An 18,927-nucleotide genomic window follows, 5' to 3' on the forward strand; every position below is an offset into this window, starting at 1 on the left:
GCAGAGCCCACCCCTCGTTATGCAAGCGGCCCAAGACGGCCGCAGTCCCCGCCCCGTCCCGTGTGGGCGGGGCCACGGCTCAGCCGACTGACCGGCTTCTGCGCTCGCAGCCGGAAGTTCTCCTCCTCTTTGGGGCGCGGCCTCCGCTGCCGTCACTGCCCGCAGCGCCCCGCCCCTGGAGGCCCGCGCTCCCCCTCCTCCCGCTCCGCCCACTCAGGAGAGGGTGCGAGCGGCCGTGCCCGCACAGAGCCTTTGGCAGGCCGCGGCCTACTGGCGCTGTCGGGTCCCACAGCTGAGGCCTCTTGTTTTGCCCAAGAGACCTTGGCCAGGCGGGAGCGCTTATTTCATCCCCCAGTCCAGCCTTCGATAAGCGAGCTTGATGCCTTTCGACTTCTCGGTTTTTCCGAAGAGCCACTCGGCTCCTGGCTGGCACACAGGACCAGCGGCGAGGCAGTGTGCTTTGGTGTGGGCCTTGCTGGTGGAACAAGGAGGGAACCCAGGTTCTCCCAGTGAACTTCCCAAAGCTCAAAGCTTCACAGTTAGGTCAGGTGAAATGTTTGTGGAAAGCCTGCTGCAAGTGCTGCAACATAAAAGTTACAAGCTTAAGTGGAGTTGCTATGTTTTAAGTAAAACTTGAAAAAATGGTAGCTGCAGCTACATACCCACCTGGGATTTTCGAGAGACTGAAGAGGTTAGATGTGCAGATCCTCATGCTGACAACAGGTTGGACATAATCACTCTAGCAGATTGATTATTAAATGCTACTTTGAGCGGTGCTTTTAGACTTGTTACCCGTTGCCTTTTCTAAATACATGTGATTGGAAATAGTTACTATTTTTATCCTTTAAAATGCCACAATGTGGCTAGTAAAGCAATTCAAAGGTCACAAGTGCACCAGTGCACTGCAGGACAGGGCACAAGTATAATAAACATGAAATAGCTGAACTGGTTACTGTATTGTTTATCTGCCTGCTTTGCTAGCTCGAGGAAGGCTTTGCTTCGCTTCCTGGAGCTTTAAGCACACAAAAGAAAAGGTAAAGCTCGAAGCATAAAATACAAGCAGCCATATTGCCAGACCACCTGCTACATGTAGTGATGAATGCAAATGAAAACAACATAAGGAAGGAGAAGTGCCATAACAACACTCCATTTATATCTTCCCACCTTCTAGCAATTCTTGCTTTAAGGCTTTCTGAGACAAAAATAACTGTATTTGATGGCCATTTCTTCCCTTTTTTGTTCTATTTATGCTCTTAGCTTTTAAGATACCATGACAATGTGATTCACAATTTAATTGTATGCAACCTGAAAAACATTTCCTTTCATTTTCAGTGCATTGCCTGGTAAGAACAAGGGGCATGAAACAAAATGAGCAGTAAAAATGGTGAGTAATAATTTTCTATTTATTTATTTATACCCTTTATGCACAATAATATGTTCTAAGTCACCTCCTTTGCAAACCAAACCCGAGATTTAATCTTTTCCTTTAAAAGCAGTTCTACACTTCTGATTATCCTTGCCATTTTCTCTTTATTGACAAGAAACGTACAAGGTGTTCAGGGTGTGGGCTCCATGCAGATTGACATAATGAAGGCATAAAGATGTTTTTGATCCTTTGTGTATTAATTCCTAATGATTCCCCACACCCCCCTTTTTTTTAACTGATTTAATACAGCCTGTTAAAAGAGTTTTCTCCAAAAATACTCCTTTTAACACTCAATACTTACTGACCCCATAGCCTTCCTGCTTCTGATGAGTCTGAAAAAGGTTTTTACAAAGTCTTTGAACAAAGCAAACTTTGCCTGATCTTTTCTAGCCTTTTTACATTTAGCTTAACACAAATTTTGCTTTTGCCTATTTGTTTGTATATAACCCGGTATTTCCTGTTAGGGTGCTGTTTAATCTTGTTAAGAGTTTGAAGAATTTAAAAGACGGAATAAAAACCTTGTTTGTGTCTCATCTGCACACATTTAGTCTGCAAGTCACTCCTTTTGATTTCCTCTTTGAAAAAAACTTGCTCATTTTTGTGTTCCACCCTCTTAAACACCAAAGTCCCCCTTCTGCTATTCATTTCAGTAGTACCAAAATGTTTTTTTATATGTGTATATATATATATATATAAATTCCATAATCTGTTAGGGCTAACAGTGTCACTGATGTTTACTTGCTGTCATTGTTCTTGCAGTCATAACTAGGGTCTCAGCTTTTGCTGTCATGATTAAGGAATTTAAGGACAGGGGCCACCATTATTTCTAGTTTTGTGTGACTTGATGCATGATGAAAATTCCGTAATTCATAAGAACCACGGGACACTACTACTTCCTAAAGAAGACAATACACTTTCACCACCCAGTATCTCCAAACACCTGCATGCTAACAGCTTAGAGGAAGGCTCGCTAGACAAACGCTTCTAAATAACATCTCTTCTGCACACAAAAGCTATCAGGTTACCCCTATTTCCTACTCAAACGCCCAGCAGCTGCAGAGGTAACACGGACTCCCCAGCTGCACAACAACCACGCTAAAGTAAATACGCCTCCGCCCATCAGCAAACAGCCCAGGCCCGGCAGGCAAAGTCAAGTGCTAGAACTTTCCCCCGTTCCACCCCCGCCAGAGAACAGCCTTCTCCCTAGCCTATTTTGCTTGTGAAAACGCAAACAACCGGTTGTTTTCCTTTCTGGGTGACGAAGGCGGAACCGCTGTGAGCAAGTCACCGCCTCACAGCGCAGCGGTAATCGCACCGCCATTTTGTACCACTAGCAGCCGACACACTGCTTGGCCAGACCCTGGCCCTGGGCGGAGAATTCAGCCCACGGGGCTTGGGCCGTGGGCAAGGGGAGGTGGCACAAGCTAGGCAGGTGGTTCCGAGGGGAGGGGAAGGGACCGGCCCCACGCAGGACTCGGTTCGGGACCCGCGATGGGTGGGGCGCGGGGAAACAGGCAGCCACAGCGAGGGGCTCGCATCACGTGAGCCCACCCTAGGCAGCGTGGAGGGCATGAGGCCATGTGACCTGCCGCGCGGCTTAGAGACACGGGCTCCCGTCCTATTTCCATAGCGACCTGCCCGGCACCGTCCGCAGAAGCCCCGCCCCTTCCGGCGCAGCCTGCCCAATCAGCGCGGCGGTGTAATTTAAATTCCCCGAGTGGGCCTTCTTCGCCGTCCGTTGCTGCCTGAGGCGCCGAGCCATGGGCAGCGCTGAGGATAGAGGTAGGGATAGCAGTGTTCGGGCCCCTGAGAAGAGCTCCGGCCCGCGGGTACCTCTCATTCATGAATTCACTCATTTTCCCGCACTCCACCAGCTGTGCTGTGGGGCCTTGCGGTGAGACAGGTGTGAGTGCTGCAGGAGCTGTCGGCTTTCGTGCCCTGCAGAGGTGGGGGCGAGGTGGGGGGCGGCCTTGTCTCCCCGCTGCCTTGCCATTCTATTGCGCTCTTCGGCAACACCGCCTTATTCAGATGCACCTTTCCTTAAAAATGCCTTTTTTTTGTCTTGTGACTTTTAAATCTCTGTTAACTTCCACTTCTCCCACCCCTTGTCTTTGCTCCACCCCCCTCAATTAATTTAAATTGGTAACACTGGACATTAAGAGTAGCTGAAGTTTTCTGGATGTGTCAGCCTAAGGTGCAGAAGATGCTACTTCAAGCTTTCATACACCTGAAATGCTAGGGTAAAGTGGTTTCTGCAACCAAGTGAAGAGTGATGTGAAATAAATACTTTTTGTGTACAGAGATGTAAACATTTTACAAATTAATTTGTTGTGTTCATTATGTACTTTGTTTTCCTTCTGGAGGTGACTTGTTCTAAGTCCTTACATAATATCTCTTAAAATACTGCGTTGCTTGTGAAAGCAACACGCAAGGGGGAAATCTAAACTTAGGAAGAGATCATAGACTAACAAAGGCTTCTGTTCTTCCAATTTGATGTTTGAAATGGCTGCCAAGGAATTCAGGACTCAACGTTTGGGAAAACCAGGCTGTTCATGCATATATGTTCTTGTGCTCAACATAGCATGAAGATGGTGGGACTAACTCCGTGGTCTTCTAGTCCCTAAACAGTGAACTAATAAAAGTAGTCCTTGAATTTAGCTTTCACAAAGAATACTTGCATTAGCAGTGTTATTAAGAGTACTAGAGAACTGCGTTTGTAGGGAGAAGCTCGTATGTTTCAGAAAAGTATATGTAATTTCTGATTCTCGATAAAAGATAAGTCAGAGCCCATTTTAAGTCCTTCAAGGTTTGGAAGTCCTGGCTCTGCAGACAGGCAAAAAAAATGTTTTATACTATGTGGAAGCAAAAAAAAAAAAGTCTGCCCAGCCTGTGGTGCTTCAGCCCTCAAGTTCAGTTGTACCCTGACTGTGTGCTTGAACCAGGTACAGGTGTGTATCATTTCTCACATACTGTCCATGTTTCCATCTGAAGTAACCAAAGCATGGAGCAGAAAGCATACAACACAGTCAGTATTTTGGATAATTGGGATAGCACAACTAGTATTGACCACAGAGGGTGGAGCCAAATACCCTTAAATGAGTTCCATCTTCCACTGTTACTAACTGCGTTTTTGTTTCTTTGTCTTTTGGTTCTGACATTAATATGTTTTGCTTCTTAACAGATTGGGTTAATGTTGCCAATGAGCTTTTAAGGAGCTGTCGCATAAACCATCATATAAGTAATCTCACAGAATGTGGTGTTGATATGTTTGTTCATCTGTATGAGTCAATATTAGGAGAAGAAGTACCAGGTGGGAACAATAATTTGTAAACTGTGTGTGTGTGTACACCTGTATATTTCATAATGTACAAATTCAAGTTTGCAAAGCTTCTTAGAGAGGTAGGGTTTTAAAAGTATTTGTGTCCTTCCAAAGACTGATTGACATTCTTTAAGAACATTTAAGATAACAGCGGTCAGTTGTTTCTGGTTTTGTTTTGTGAGGGGAATACAAGGAATCTTTCTCTTGTAAATTACATCTTGACGGCCATTCACAGGGACAAAACCTTTAAGAGGTGGCAATTGCCTCCTTTATCTCAAAGAAGTGTTAATATTGAAGCCTGTTCTCATAAACTCCTACGTATAGTCTGCTAAGAGCTCAGGTGTGGTTTAACTCTTGTTTTAACTCAGTTCCATTTGATTTCAGTGACAGCAATAAGCAGGGCTGTACAATAATGTTTTTGTTTGCTTTATGGTAAACTATTGTGTTTGGGAACAGTCAGGTCTACTTCAGAAGACAACTGCAAGAGGTAGCTGGCAGCTTTTAGTGGTAGAAGTCATGTTAATTATAAGCCCAGAACTAAAAAATCATGTTGCTTTTAATTCATTATCATAGTAGCTGGAAGGGGATAGAGACCTTAACATAAACTGCAATTACAGTTTGACAGGCTGAACTGAAGTGTGTACTGGGAGTGAAGGAGTCAAAATAATGAGGTAGTCTTTATTCTTGAATTCAGTACTTCATTGATAAACCCCTCACATCTTCCAGGGGATGCTCTATGTTTGTACTCAGTATTTATAGAAGATTTCATACAAACACAGGCTAGTTGGGGGTTTCACCAAGAACACAAAGTACTGAGAAAAACACTAACTTGTATGTGAAAGGTCAAGCAGTTTAGTCAAATTATCTGCAATAATCTATCCATCCAGATAGCCTAAAATAAATTATTTATTTTAAATAGATTTCATAACTACTCCTAGAAGCCAAGAGGATGATGCACATAATGTACAAGCAGTAATAGATTCCCTGGCATTGGACTATTTGCAGGTCAGCCTGTCTCACATCACTGGTAAGTGCATATTTTGCTGTAGAAAAACACCATCTGAGTATCAGTGGGTTTAATTTGAACGTTTCACAAGAGCCATATGTTATAAAACATACTTCATACCTACATGAAAGGTCTTTTTCTTGTAGTGAATATCATCAAAGCACTGAACCCTTACTTTGGACATCATGCTATAAACTTGAACAGCAAGCAGAAAATAAACAAAAGGTGTCTTGTATGACACGGACCTGCAAGAAATGTTCAAGTTAGCAGTGAAACCTACTTATCTGCTGAAGTGTTACTTGAAGTCTATTACTGGCTCAGTATTTTTCTGTGTACAGCTCAAGCCTGGAGGCTGAGCTTTAAAACCTGAGCCTTGAATCTCAAGCTTATTACTCACCAAGAAGTTGGTGAGTAATGACTTTTAACATGTGGTGTCTGTCCTTTTTATACAGATAATAGCTTTCACTGAGTATTATCTTCATAACATAGCCTGCAAAGAATGAGAATTGCTTGCTTGATATGAACTATCTCTTTCTGAACACTATGGCTGAGATTTGTTATCCTGCCTGCCAGTCCACAGATGGGGTTTATGCTATAGCTATTATGTATAAGAGAATATTAAATGTCAACTACTCCCAATTTATATCTGTGTGTAAGCAGGCATAGTGTCAATAAATTTAGACTTACTAGAACTGAAAAGATGCAACTTTAGAAAATGTTTAAGCTACTTTACCCACAAATGAGTGACCATTTTTTTTCCTCACCTGACATCCTCCCAAGACTTTCCAAGCAGTCTTCTCCAGAAAACTTCCACTTCTGAGAATTTTTATTCTGTGAAGTAGTAATAATTCCTATGTGGCACTACTAATTATTAATATGTGGCAGTACCTTCTCTTAAGGTGAGAACATCGTGAAAGGAGAAAGAGAATCTATCAGAAACCTCCTTGAAATTTTTGATGGCTTGTTAGAGTATCTTACAGAAGAAGCCAGTGAATCTTCTTCTCAAAGTGGAGGTGAGTAGATAGATGTCCTAGTTTAAAAGATGTTTTGTTACTGCCATATTATGGACAGTTCATCTTTCCTCTTTTTCTGCTTTCAAGGTATCTTGCTGAGGACTTTGTTAGGTTCTCATGAACATAATTCTTGATGTTCATGGATGGAATACAGCCCCCTTAATAGATAAATGCTGTTTCTTTGCTGTTCTCCTCACTAGTAGCTATAAGGAATTGCATCTCTTGGAAGATGGAAACTCTCTGAAACCTTGTTTTGAAGGCATTAAATGTCATCGTTTTACACCTCATTGTAATGTTTTGTTGCACTTAAACTCTTCTAATGATATTGGCAATAATACCTGTTAGTTAAGAAGTAGTTTTCCTGAAAGTAATTGCCTCTTCATTATTAACAGATGAGACACATCTACTATCTGATAATGGAATTCCTATTGCACCTCTAGAGCAGCTGGAAAGCAGTGCTGGTCACCTTACCCAACCATCAACATCCTCATCAGGGTAAGAATAGTTATGAACGTTTGCACTCCCACAGTGATTGATTATCCATTTGTGTATCTGTAGGAAAACTATTATGGCAAGTAGGAAACGTACTGATTACATACATCACATGTCCTTTAGCAAGGTGGCAAAGGGGCTAAAAGTAGCTCCAGAACGCTTTCTGCTTTTGAAGAGTGCAGCTGGCATTTTGTTTCCCTTAAGTTTACTTCACATATGTAATGGAACAACTTGAAAACGTTGTCTCAGTTTTAAATTGCTGTATTTTAGTTGGACTGCATTTGATTTACCTTCGTGACTTCTGCACCAGTCTGTTCTGTAGCAGTTCGTCTCTCTTGTCCTCCACTCTGATAGCCTGAAGCAGAGTTGCCACTCTTCTGCAGCTCCACCTTGTGGACTGAAGGGGCAAAGATTTTGAGGCTAAATATTTTCTGCCTTTATGTTCCTCTTAGGTCCGAGTCAGAATTTTTTGTTCCATCTTGTGATGTAGATGGATCCGAATCTACAAGTGAATTAATCAGGCTTGGAGATACTGCTCATTCATTCTCCAAGAGAGAGGAAGGTGAGTTGGAGTGAAAAAAATTAATCTGTAGTAATATTTCTGGGCTTTTTTTTTTCCTTCAAAAGAAATATGTTTTAAAAAACAAACAGTTGATTTTAAGCTATTGTTTTACAGAAAACCCACCCCCCAAAAAAACTCCAGCAGTCAGCAAACATACCTGTGGTTGATCTTGCTTAAGTTACATTTTCTTAAAGTATTCACAATATTGCTAAGGTTGGAAGAGACCTCGAGGTTCATCGAGTCCAACCTGTCACCACAGACCTCATGACACTTATTCATGCCTCTTGAGCTCCATTATTTAGATCAAGATTTGTCCTTTGACTTCTAATTCAGTTTACAGAGGCACTTTTATTTTGTTCAACAGGATAAGAAAATTCTGAAACCTTAAATTAATTTAACTTATTGTAGTGTAAAATGTGTTATTTTAGATTGTAAAGAGACTAGTTAAGTCCACTCTTAAAGAACACCTCTTAGGAGTGCATGCCACTTAAACATTCTGGGTGGCTCTGGAACAAATACTGTGCAGACTACTTAAATGGTGTCCACTCCTCTTTTCCTATGAAAATACTCCTTATTGGTGATCAATCTCTCCAAATAGAGGCAGAAAGAAATACTATTATATTCTTATTGAACATAATTATTCAATATTGGATTGATGCATAAATTTAACAGACTTATTTTGATCATGGTATGGATTGTTAACACCAAATGATTAATAAAGATGAAAACTGGCCCTCCAAATAGTTCATAGCAAGATGCTTTATAGTTCTTAATCTTTTCCAAACACCAGAATTCCAGTTGCCTGAATTTTTACCAGCAGAGAAGGAAAAGGGAATGGAAGACTGTAAAACCTCTGAGGCTGTTGCAGCATTGCCTGCAGAGTTCTGTGAAATGGAAAGGGCCATTGTAAAGGAAAAGGAAGATGGTAAGCATTCATGCTTCTGGTAGCTAAGGAGTGATGGGTATTAAGGTATTGTAGAGAAGAACCTTAGTTGTGGATGTAATACACTTTGGCTGTATTTTGAAATAAGTCCTTTTTTGAAAATCTTATGTTTTAGTGTCCCAGAGTATTTCTACTTGGCTAGGATCCAGCTTCAGCTAAAGCATTTTCCTTTTGTGGTGCAATAAACAAATTCTGAAAGTAAAGAGCCCTTGTAGAAGATCCTAGCATCCAAAATCCTATTTCCTAAGGTCAGCTCTGCCTAGATTGTGTATGGGGTGAAGGGCTTGGCAGGAGGTAGCCATCTTCTCCATCTACATCTATATGCAGTCAGGACAAATCTAGTGCTCTTAGACAAGACATGGTGGGGGCTGCAGTGTGCATCTCTGTAAAGAGAAGGGAAGTGACATTGCAAGGCATGAAAATGTTAACAGTACTGTACTATGCAGCTCAGCAAAGATGGGTGCTAACATTCTATATTTAGATACTTTTATGAATATACAAAACTAACATTCTGCTTTCACAAATAACATTTAAGCTTCACATTCTTCTTACTTATCTTTAAAGGCTCTCTGAAGTTTGTCTGTCCTAATGAACCTCAAAAAGAAAGCCTGAGAGCCAATGCTACAAAGCTTGGGGAGCCTATACAGCAAGCTGTCCCCTTGCTACCACCATTTCAGCCTTTGGAAGCCAGACTTCCTTGTCCTGGATGGAGAGATTATCAGAGCTCAGACAGCCAGGCATCAGCTTTGACTAGCAGTCAAGAAGTGAAAATTCCTACTGTAAGTAAAACCCTATCCTTTGATTTTTAATTGTTGGGTTCTTCTAATCAGTACTGCTTTCATATTAAAACCTTCTTCTATATGTGCAAAATGGAAGTAGTTGGTCTCTGAAGAACATTTCTGAATGTATCAGACTTTATCCTCAGTTCAAAATATTTTTGGACTGTGGATTCCTTCTTTGCTGAGTGGCCAGAGAAGAAATCAGAGGGCTGTGTTTATTTTATACACATACAAGTACACATCTCCCATAATCAAAGTAACTGCACAGCCCACAATATAGTAAACAAAACAGTGTCTCTTTATCTATACCATTAGCATTGATTTCCATCTGCAGACAAACCTGATGTCAAACCTTCCTTGTCAACACTGTCCTGTGAATTTAGAGAAAATATGTTGCTTTTTATTTCAGTTTGGAAAGTCGCTTACAGAAAAGTCTGAAGATGTTTCTGGTAGTCTTCCTCTATCAAGGAAAATCCCTGGTGAGAGAAGCTTGTTTCCCGTAGGAAAGTGTCACATATTGCATTTACTTAATTTGCACTAAAAGAAACATGGGTTTGAAACTAGTCCATTTGTTAAAAATTCAGCCACAAGCTCATGTTTCTATCTCTGCTTTAGAGAGAAACAGAAATAGCTTTACTCTTAAGCTGTTCACTGTGCTGGAGAAAAATAATCCATGTCCCCAGTTCAACTCCTTTCTTAGTTAATCCAGTTAAGGTGGGCCTGTACTACAGAAATCTCTTCTAGAAGATAAATCCCATGGCTGAGTTTATTCTGAGCAGAAAACCACAGACCAAACAAGGCAGCTTCAGCTCTAAGAAAAAGCCATTAGCTGCTGTTGATGAAGAGGGTTAGAAGCTAGTTCCCAGTGCTTGTTTTTTCAGTTGCCTGGGAAACACTGCTTACCTTGCTAGTTGCCATAGCATTCCCATGACACTGAACATCCAGAACCTAAGAAATTACCAGAATGGATGTCACAAGTGTGCAGCCACAGGGGCTTTATCATTCTGTCCTGTGAATAATTTAGATCCAAAGGCTATCCACAGATCAAATTTTTTTCACTTGTTCCCCACGAGCAGGCACAGTGCAGTCTATGCCATCGGCTAACCCTTACCTGTCATCTGCTTCTGCAGTGGGAGACCAGGGGGTATCAAACGATGCTGAGGACAGCATGGCAAAGGTAGATGTTGCATCTTTACCTTATTTGTGGAAGTTCAGTCAGTATTTGTTGAGTTCTGCCTAATTCTGCTGATATCTTGTGCCACTTCTGTGCTCTTGGCTGGGTTTTGTCAATAGCCAATCAGGGAAGCAATGTTGTTGGACTGTGATTTGCAAGTCATGGCAGTTTTTCTGCAAGTGTTTGCTTCAACAAGTGCAAGTGCCAGTAGCTACAGAATTCTAATTGATCTCAACCAGCTAGTGATCTTGGGGTTAATCCAAGATGTATAAACACAAGAGTACAGTCATATCCCTTCTCTGAAGTGTATCAGTGTTCTAAATCAGTAAGAATTTAGGTTTTCTGGGGTTGTTCACATTTTGCTCCCTTCCTAAAGATCACTGAGCTGCCTATGTTCTGTCATTTTATTTCCTTGCCTTGTCCTTTGCTTTTCAAAAACTGAGTAATGCAAACCCCACAAACAGCTCAGCAGATGCCATTCTGTGCTTGTAGAAACATGTCTCTAGAGGAAGCTTCCTGCTCTGGAAAACACTTCTTTTTTCCTCCTTCTGCAGTGACAAAGAAGTACTCTTAGACTTCATCTGTCCCAATAATTTCAGCTTCTACATTGTCTGTTTCAAACATTGTCTCTGTCTAAAACCTCTTTTCCATTGATGTATTTCATAGGGTTTGAAATTGTTCTCCTGTACAAGCTGTTGTAGGATCTCTCTACATCCATGAACTATGGCACTTCTGAGCTTTCCTCCGAAGATGTTAATGAAATCTTCATTTACTCTTACTTTGTTTTTCTAGGGTCCCTGGGTTTATGGGACTTCATCTGCTTCCTCTTCACATCAACTCTCACTGCGTGCTGACCAAGTAACACAGACTCCAAGACCTGACTCTCAGCATCTGCCTAGAAAGCAACGGTGAGTGCATTTGGTACTGAGCCAGGGCTTCCCTGTGTCCCCCTTAAAAATAAGATCTCTTCCTCCTTGGTTGCACGATAGTGGAAGACTAATTTTAACAGAACAATTTCCCCTTTCTCCTGACATACATACATACGTAGTCTTAAATAGAGTTATGGGTGTTTACACATTCAGCTTCTACTTAATCCTCATGCAAAAGGTGAACTGGAATTGTACAAGGTAATGCTTATCTTCAAGTTTCAGAATAGAAATGAAATCTGGCTGTTGTCTGTTACAGCAGATATGAAAATTCTTCCACACATTCCCTTGAAGAGTCTCCATCCCACAGAACAACAAAGGAAATGCTGTCTGAGCAGGAGCTTCAGGAACTGTCAGAAAAGTTGTCTCGCCGCTTACATGAACTGTATGTGGTAAGTGAGCCCCATCCTGTGGCACCTGAGCAAGGCAGCCCTTGGTACTGACAGTGGAGAGAACCAGAGTGCAAATGTAAGAGTGATGAAAAGCAAATCTGCAACTAACACAGTTCTACAGTTTGAATGAAGTACTCAGGCTGACCCCCACCACTCTATCCAACAGATGTCAGAGAGAGCTTTGGGTAGGCACAGCAGAGAAGCTGAGCTGACAGATGAGGACAGCCTCTCTCAGCACAGTGACAGCGTCATGGACTGTCGCCGAAGGAAAGCTGAGCAAGGCAAGTTAAGGGAGAAGTCAAGAAGCAAAGCCTTTAGCTTTTTATGACTTGTGCTGATTGTTTTCTACTCCCCTTCTGTCTGGGCTTCTGGGGGAATTTTTTTCTTGATGTTTGACTGGAGGGTTTTTGTTGTTTAACACTCAATGAATCACCTTTCACCTTACAGACACACCACATCTGAAGTACCAAAGCAGGCCACGATCCCTTTCTCCATCCTCACCTTCATCTCAACATCAGCTCTCTTCTGAGCTGGAACATAAACTTTGCAGCAATGGAACAGGCCAAGTAAGGAAAATACGCAGCCAGTTGCAAAGGGAAAGGGATGAAAGCACAAAAAAAGCAAAGGTAATTGCTAGATCAGAGCTGTTGGTCATTCTTACCAAAATGGAATACTTTTGCTTAATGGGGCAGCTGTACTGTTGTACCTGTAGAATGCTGAGGAAAACACCTAAACCGTACATTTTGCACAAAAAAGAGAGTTTGAAGTGGAAGGTTTGACTCGCACACTGAACAAGTGAATGAGGTGTTCATAGGGACTGATTCTTTTCTCTAAAGAGTCCTCTTAATTCTGTTTTCTAGATGGTTAGAAAAGTTTATGAAGATGAACTAAGAACTTATGAAGCTACAGAGAAGCTTAGACTTTCCAAGCTGAGAGAAGGCATCAAGGAAGTGGTATGTGATGCACTGTGCTGTTGGTGGTTTTAAATTTGTCTGGATGATCTCTCCAGGCACTGGATGTATCTTTTGGGTGCAAAACCTCTGACTTCCTGTGTCATAATTATAGCACTCTATACTACTGAAGTAGTAAAGAGGAGGACAGCTTTTCCTGAGCTGAGTAGAACCAAAGGCCAAGTACTTTTACAAGTTTCAGCACTTGAGTGTATTAAGAATACTTGTTCTAACCACAATGCTTTTCACACCAAGTGGTAACTTCAAGACACTCAGTGAAGCGAGCAAGGAGATAGGTTCCAGAGACTGGCCACAACTTCCCCACAGATGGAACACTTCACACACAACATCCCTACAGCTATGGAAGTAAGGTTGGAACTCCTACACACTGCAGGCAATCTGCTTGACATTGTCCGGGTCTTTAACTTCTCAAAAAGTTGGGTTTGTGCAAGGGTGATGCTCTAATGTTGCAAAGGGAGTTTTGCTCCTCTCTTACTACTGGAGCAGCAAAGACCCTCAGCCGAAAGTTCTGTTGTACCAATGTCAACAACAGGCTGCTGCAGTCATGTTAAGTGCTGCAGAAGAGCTTAGGTTATGCAATAGTGAGATTTAACCTTTCTTTGAACCCTGACCTGCATTTGGTAAGTTCTGGCCTTCTGGAGAATCCAATATGTCCAAATTCTCATTCTGAACTTTCAAAGACATTTAAGTTCTGATATTCCAACTCTGTGTCTCCCCCTTCTCATACCTGTTCTCCATCTGTTTTACATCTGCTTCTAAGGAACAAGAACACAAAGAAAACATCTTTCAAGAACCTCCAAAAATGCCTCAGCCAGTGAAAGTTTATTCTAGAAAAACCACACCTCGGAATCCCAAACACAGCCAGTGGATTCCAAAACGAGGGACTGTGAAGCCAAAGAAAGCAGCTCTAAGTAAGAACTGCAAAACTATACTTGGTGGAAAACTGGCATCTTTTGAAAGCATGTGCTGAACTCCCAAGAATAAAGGCATCAGTCCAACATATACCAGGCAGCTGTAGCATTTTCCCCCTTACGACCTCTATACATCTGGATTTGTATTAGGGGAGGTAATGTTTAAGTAAACGTAAACCACTAAGGCACAAGCAAAACTCTGACCCATTTGCTACTTCCTTAAAATCCCTTGGATTATATTCAAGGCTTGTTTCCATTACTGCTAATCTGTGTTTGCTCCACTATAGTCTGAGCTCAGTCTTTTTTTCTTGTTTTCTGTTTTCTCCTGAGCCTATATCAGACAGAAAAGTTAGCCTTTAAATTGTGTGGGCTGGTGCTGAGCCACATACAGGTAATAGAGCAGAACCTGTCAGTTGCTATCATCTCCCTTTCAAGATCTTTTCATGGTGGAGTTAGCACTGCCACTGGTTTTGCTGAACAAGTGATGCCCTGAGAACAGCCAACAGGCAAATCACAGACTCAGGTTTGGCAAACAGCATTCATGCCATGTTCATGCCAAGATCCTGCTCTAATCCTGCATGTCTGAGGGCTGCTCAGGTACACTGCCTTATTCTGTTTCAGTGCTTAAAGAGCTTTATACTTGGTAAATACCCATGTGCTTCACCCCCCCCGACCCCCCTCCATCTTTTCCTGCCAGAAAGATCAAAAGCACAAAGGAAATGAGCTGGTTGCAAACCAGTTTATTTTCTACCTGTTTACTTGACCTGGATCTGTCCCTGTTGCTGTATTAGTGCTATTTTAAGTTGCTGCAGCCAGTGAGTGAGAGACAGATAATCACTGATTAGTGATGGTCAGAACCATTTGAAGACAGAAGGAGATGTGGTGGTGGGAGGGAAATAATGTCTGTGCTAGAGAAGTAATTCTTCAGCAGAAACAAAAACAAAACTGAAACTAACAAAACCTCAGGATTATTTTCTCCACTGCTGTACTGACAGACTGATGTTATGTCCTGCTGGGTTTAACCTGGGGGTAGATTGTATAGTGTTCAGTCTCAACTGTTTCATAACTTTGGCTGACACTGTCTGGAAGAGTTTCTCCAGGAATTTATTGCTTACATCTGTCCCTACCTTGTAGTGAAAGTAAGAGATGATGATCTCCTACTCCAGCTACTGGAAGAGTTTCCCCACCTGCATATTTCCCACCCTACCATGAAAAAAATGTGGCAGCAGCAGCTTGCACAGACTGAACAACTTAAACCAGCTTCTGGCAGAACCAGAGCAAAATTCCAAAATGAAGTGAGTGTTCTTTTTCTTACCTTTTAAGCATCGCAGGGACAGTACCTCTGGTAGAACAGCCAGCAGCTTGTACTGCATCAGAAGATCATCCTGCGTGCAGCATAAACAGGGCCCATGCACAGCCAAAGCACAGCATGAAAGGATGTAGATCTGAGCATGGTTCAATAAGGATGTCCTTACCTCGATGAGGGCCTCAACATTTTATCAGCTGTGTTCATTTTTAGCACCAGTTTAGTACTACCTGGGATTGCTATTGCTTTTGTAAAGCATTTGGTAGCATTCTGAACAGCCTTTTAGTTTAAAATTCTAGATAGAAAATTCTACAATATGCATGGTAGTTCTCAACAGAAAAAAACAAACCAGAGCAAGGGGCAATGTTTAAAACTCCTGCATCCCACTCCCTGTCCCGCAGAATGATGAACTAATTAGCTGTTGTTGTTTTAATGTTGCAGGTTCAACTAGCTCTGAAGAAGCAAGAGCTTCTTGTTGGCCTTATTAAAAAAGATCAGGAGCATAACAGGAGACTGGTATGGTTTTGGGAGGGCATTTGTTATATGGTACAAGCACCTGATGCTGAGCTAGCTAGAACGCATATTCCCATGGAAGCGGCTTTCTATTTTATGCCTGTTGAGGAGCAGTGGTCTCAAGAGCTGTGTAAACTGTTTGCTGTGTAGCTACTGAGGTCGTGGGAACAGAATATTGTTACTGTTACACTGCACTCTTGTTTTAAAAGAGCAAACAGATTCTAGCAATGTGCAAGGAGAAACTTGAGGCTCCTGGTGTTGCTGATAAACACACCAAGAAGTGTGGCAATACTGACTCCATTAGACAGTGATTCTGGTGGCACCACTTGGCCAAATCAGTGGTTACTAAACTTTTAAACCACCACTGCAGCACTACACTAGGGTAGGGGCAAGGTCCTTAGTAAAGGACCTTCTTTATCTAGCAAAGATCAAAGATTTGCCTGCGGCAGGATCTGGTGGAAGCTTGGTGGCCTTACAGCTACTGTTCTCCTTTTAGCAAGAATTCAAGCAGCGCATCAGGCGACAGAAGCGGGCTCAGAACAAGCTGAGGGAGAAACGGCAGCAGGTTGCCCGAGCCAGGAAATATTATGAAGACTACCGGCAGCAGCTGCGCGCCAAGATGATGCGTGCTCGGACACGTGAGGAGAGGGTGAGTGCAAGGGGTCTTGCTCTCCAGCTGTGGAATTCTTTTTTGTTTGGACCCACAGTCCAGCAGCTCAAGTAAGGATAGAAGGGGACAGAGAAGTCAACAGAGCACAGCAGCCAGGATTAAATGGTTGCTCAAGTCAAGGATGTAGCTGGAAAGGTTCCTTCTGTGTAAACACTGATACAGGTTGAGGCAAACCACTGCAAAAGAAGGTAGGCTGTTGTATAGGGTTAAGAGGAGAGAAAGGGTGAAATATCAGTGTGGAAAAACAGGACTGGTAGTAAGAAATAGGGGAAATGGGTTCTCAGAAACAGGAAGATTAAGAAGCTGTTCCTATAGTTCCTATCCAAAGAAAACAATCTGCAATCATCAGTTAGGGAGCCTGGTCCAAAAGGCAGCTTTGTTGCTCAGGGGACTTTAGTATCCCATACCTGGAGACAGACCTGCACTTTCACAGGGGCAGTGACCTTTTAGTGAGCTCACTATTCTGTCACAGAAGATAAAGCAGCTGAAGAATGTCAACTAAAAAGTTTTTGGGAAAGTTTGAGGTTTGTCTTTTTTCTTTCCTTCCTTTGTTTTATTGCTGGCAGATATTTAAAAACTTATTTGAAGAAGGCTTAGAAATTCAGAAGCAGAGACTGAAGGACCTGAGAGCATATGCTCAGGAGAAGCGTGCTGAGCAAAGGAGAGAGCATCAAAATGAGTTGGAGTCTATGGAGAACTATTACAAAGCTCAGGTAAAGCTTAATCTGCATCCAAAACATGATCATTACACAAGAAGTCTTCTCTTCAGCTGGTTCAGCTCAAACCTGTGTTGTGCTTAGTTTTCCATGCTAGCAGAAGCTTTATCTCAGGAACACCAAGCAATGCAGAGCAGAGAGAAAGCACAAGCACAGGTGAGTGTTGTCAGAGCTGTTGCAGGTTTTGGCTCCGTGTGCTGTGGCTGATGTCTGCTTTTTCTTTAGATGTTACAGAAAACAAAGAGAGAGTTGAGATCAAGGATGGAAAAGGAGATAGAGCAACTGCAAGCAGCAATAATGCAGAGTGATGAGGACACCTTTTTCCAGGAGCTGGAAGCAGACAGGCTCAAGTCCAGGCTCCAGACAGCTTCCTTCCAGTACAGTAAGAGCTGGTTGGAGTGAGCTGTACAGCAAAGAGTGCTGCAGTTCTCTGCCTAAGGGGATGAGAATGAGAGCTGCTGTGGGGCTGGTTTACTCTGAAGTACCTGCTCTATCAGTTTGCCATCAGAGCTGTGGTTACTGGAATGTGGGACCTCTATAGCATTTTCATGATCACTAATAAAGTGTTTGAACTACTGTCTGCCTTCTGAGCAAAGCTGAGATTATGTTGAGCCACAGCCTGAGCTAAAGGCAGTGCCTTTCACTGTGGAGTAGGAGGAGACCAAAAAAGATAGGAGGGAAAGGAAACAGGTCCCTGTCATGGGAAGGCCACAAACCCCCTCCTGGCTTCCCTTACACAACATGCATGGGACTCTGGAAGTGGAGGGCCAGGCTTTGGAGGAACTATTTTCTCCTGCAACAAAGCTGAGTGAATTTGAAAAGGATCTTGTTACATTTTCAAGTAGATATTTAATTAAGACAAACCCGTAAACCTTTTAAAACCATTGCTGCTGTGACAGTGCAAACAGCATACAATTTATTGCTCAACTTCTGCATGGGTACATACATTAAGTACTTAAAAACCATTTTATACAGATTTTGTTGTTGTTGGGTTTTTTCCTTTTCTTTGTTAAAGCTCATGTAACAGCTGGGTGAAAATACAATGATACCAATGCTAAAAACACTCTGTAATAAATACAATGGAAATGATAAACTAAAGAACTGTCAGTTTGTGGAGGAGTAATTACACTTGTATAAACTAATTACAACTACAGACAAAGCTCTGAGGAGGTGGTAGAGCCAGAAACCTACTACATAGTGTGAAGTACAACAAATGGCACCTGTTACCTGCATGGTGCTGTTTAAAATCTGAAGCCATCGGAGCATGCTACATGAAGCTGTATGATGCATACTTGGGCTATAGAAGCAAAAGCTTTTTACTTCCATCAATGCAGCCAGTTTAAACGCACCAGAAGTTCAGTACAGATGTAGTGTTGTAGGAGAGGAATTTAAGAAGGGCTTGTGTGCTCTGGACTTTAGTACAACACCAAAAAAAAACAAAGGTACAAATAAAATCAGTTTAGGGAAACTGAAACTATGTGCAAAGGAAAAAATAGAATACATACTGTACAAAGCACCATTACAAAACTCTTTACACCGAGAAATTAAATCCTCTGCAACTCAACTGTGTATATTTGAAATCTACAAAAGTCACTGTTCAGCATTAAACATTCATCATGAAAAGCAACAGCATAAAACCATGATGTGACATCTCTCTAAAACAACTAAAAACTGGATCAAAGTAAAAACCCAGTAAGAGGGACGTGTTGAAATAAATATTCACATTAATCATGGGGTGAAAGTCCAAGGTTAAAATGCAGTTTTAGGCTTAGCACCTTGTTTTGAGGGGAAACTAGCTGATGTGATCT

General features: G+C 42.0%; 1 protein-coding gene across 7 annotated transcripts; it reads left to right on the forward strand.

The window, feature by feature from the left end:
• Positions 1 to 284: 284 nt before the first annotated feature.
• Positions 285 to 17,946, forward strand: CEP95 (centrosomal protein 95). Of its 7 annotated transcripts, none has more exons than XM_068151091.1 (23): positions 285 to 723; positions 1,333 to 1,384; positions 4,608 to 4,736; positions 5,665 to 5,772; positions 6,651 to 6,764; positions 7,157 to 7,259; positions 7,709 to 7,818; positions 8,609 to 8,743; positions 9,326 to 9,540; positions 9,950 to 10,019; positions 10,617 to 10,717; positions 11,507 to 11,622; positions 11,900 to 12,032; positions 12,199 to 12,313; positions 12,480 to 12,658; positions 12,893 to 12,985; positions 13,764 to 13,914; positions 15,049 to 15,209; positions 15,662 to 15,736; positions 16,230 to 16,382; positions 16,970 to 17,116; positions 17,204 to 17,275; positions 17,345 to 17,946. In XM_068151091.1, the coding sequence occupies exons 2-23, from the start codon at positions 1,369 to 1,371 to the stop codon at positions 17,519 to 17,521; spliced, it is 2,673 nt and encodes an 890-aa protein (XP_068007192.1). In that variant the 5' UTR covers positions 285 to 723; positions 1,333 to 1,368; the 3' UTR covers positions 17,522 to 17,946. The 7 variants fall into 7 exon arrangements, with proteins under 7 accessions (XP_068007192.1, XP_068007193.1, XP_068007197.1 ...); XM_068151092.1 differs by having other exon boundaries at positions 285 to 543; XM_068151096.1 differs by lacking the exon at positions 4,608 to 4,736 and having other exon boundaries at positions 286 to 723.
• Positions 17,947 to 18,927: the final 981 nt, after the last annotated feature.

This window comes from Melanerpes formicivorus, unplaced genomic scaffold (genome assembly GCF_026170545.1).
Source record: "Melanerpes formicivorus ecotype bairdi unplaced genomic scaffold, bMelFor1.0.p_v2 SCAF_21, whole genome shotgun sequence".
In the NCBI taxonomy this organism is placed as follows: Eukaryota; Metazoa; Chordata; class Aves; order Piciformes; family Picidae; genus Melanerpes; species Melanerpes formicivorus.

Bases quoted from the DNA above. Each gene is read 5' to 3' on its own strand.
- CEP95 (XM_068151089.1), top strand. From the start codon at position 3,187: ATGGGCAGCGCTGAGGATAGAG. The intron at 3,209-4,607 runs GTAGGGATAGCA...GCTTCTTAACAG, and splicing joins GGGCAGCGCTGAGGATAGAG to ATTGGGTTAATGTTGCCAAT. The intron at 15,210-15,661 runs GTGAGTGTTCTT...TTAATGTTGCAG, and splicing joins GAGCAAAATTCCAAAATGAA to GTTCAACTAGCTCTGAAGAA.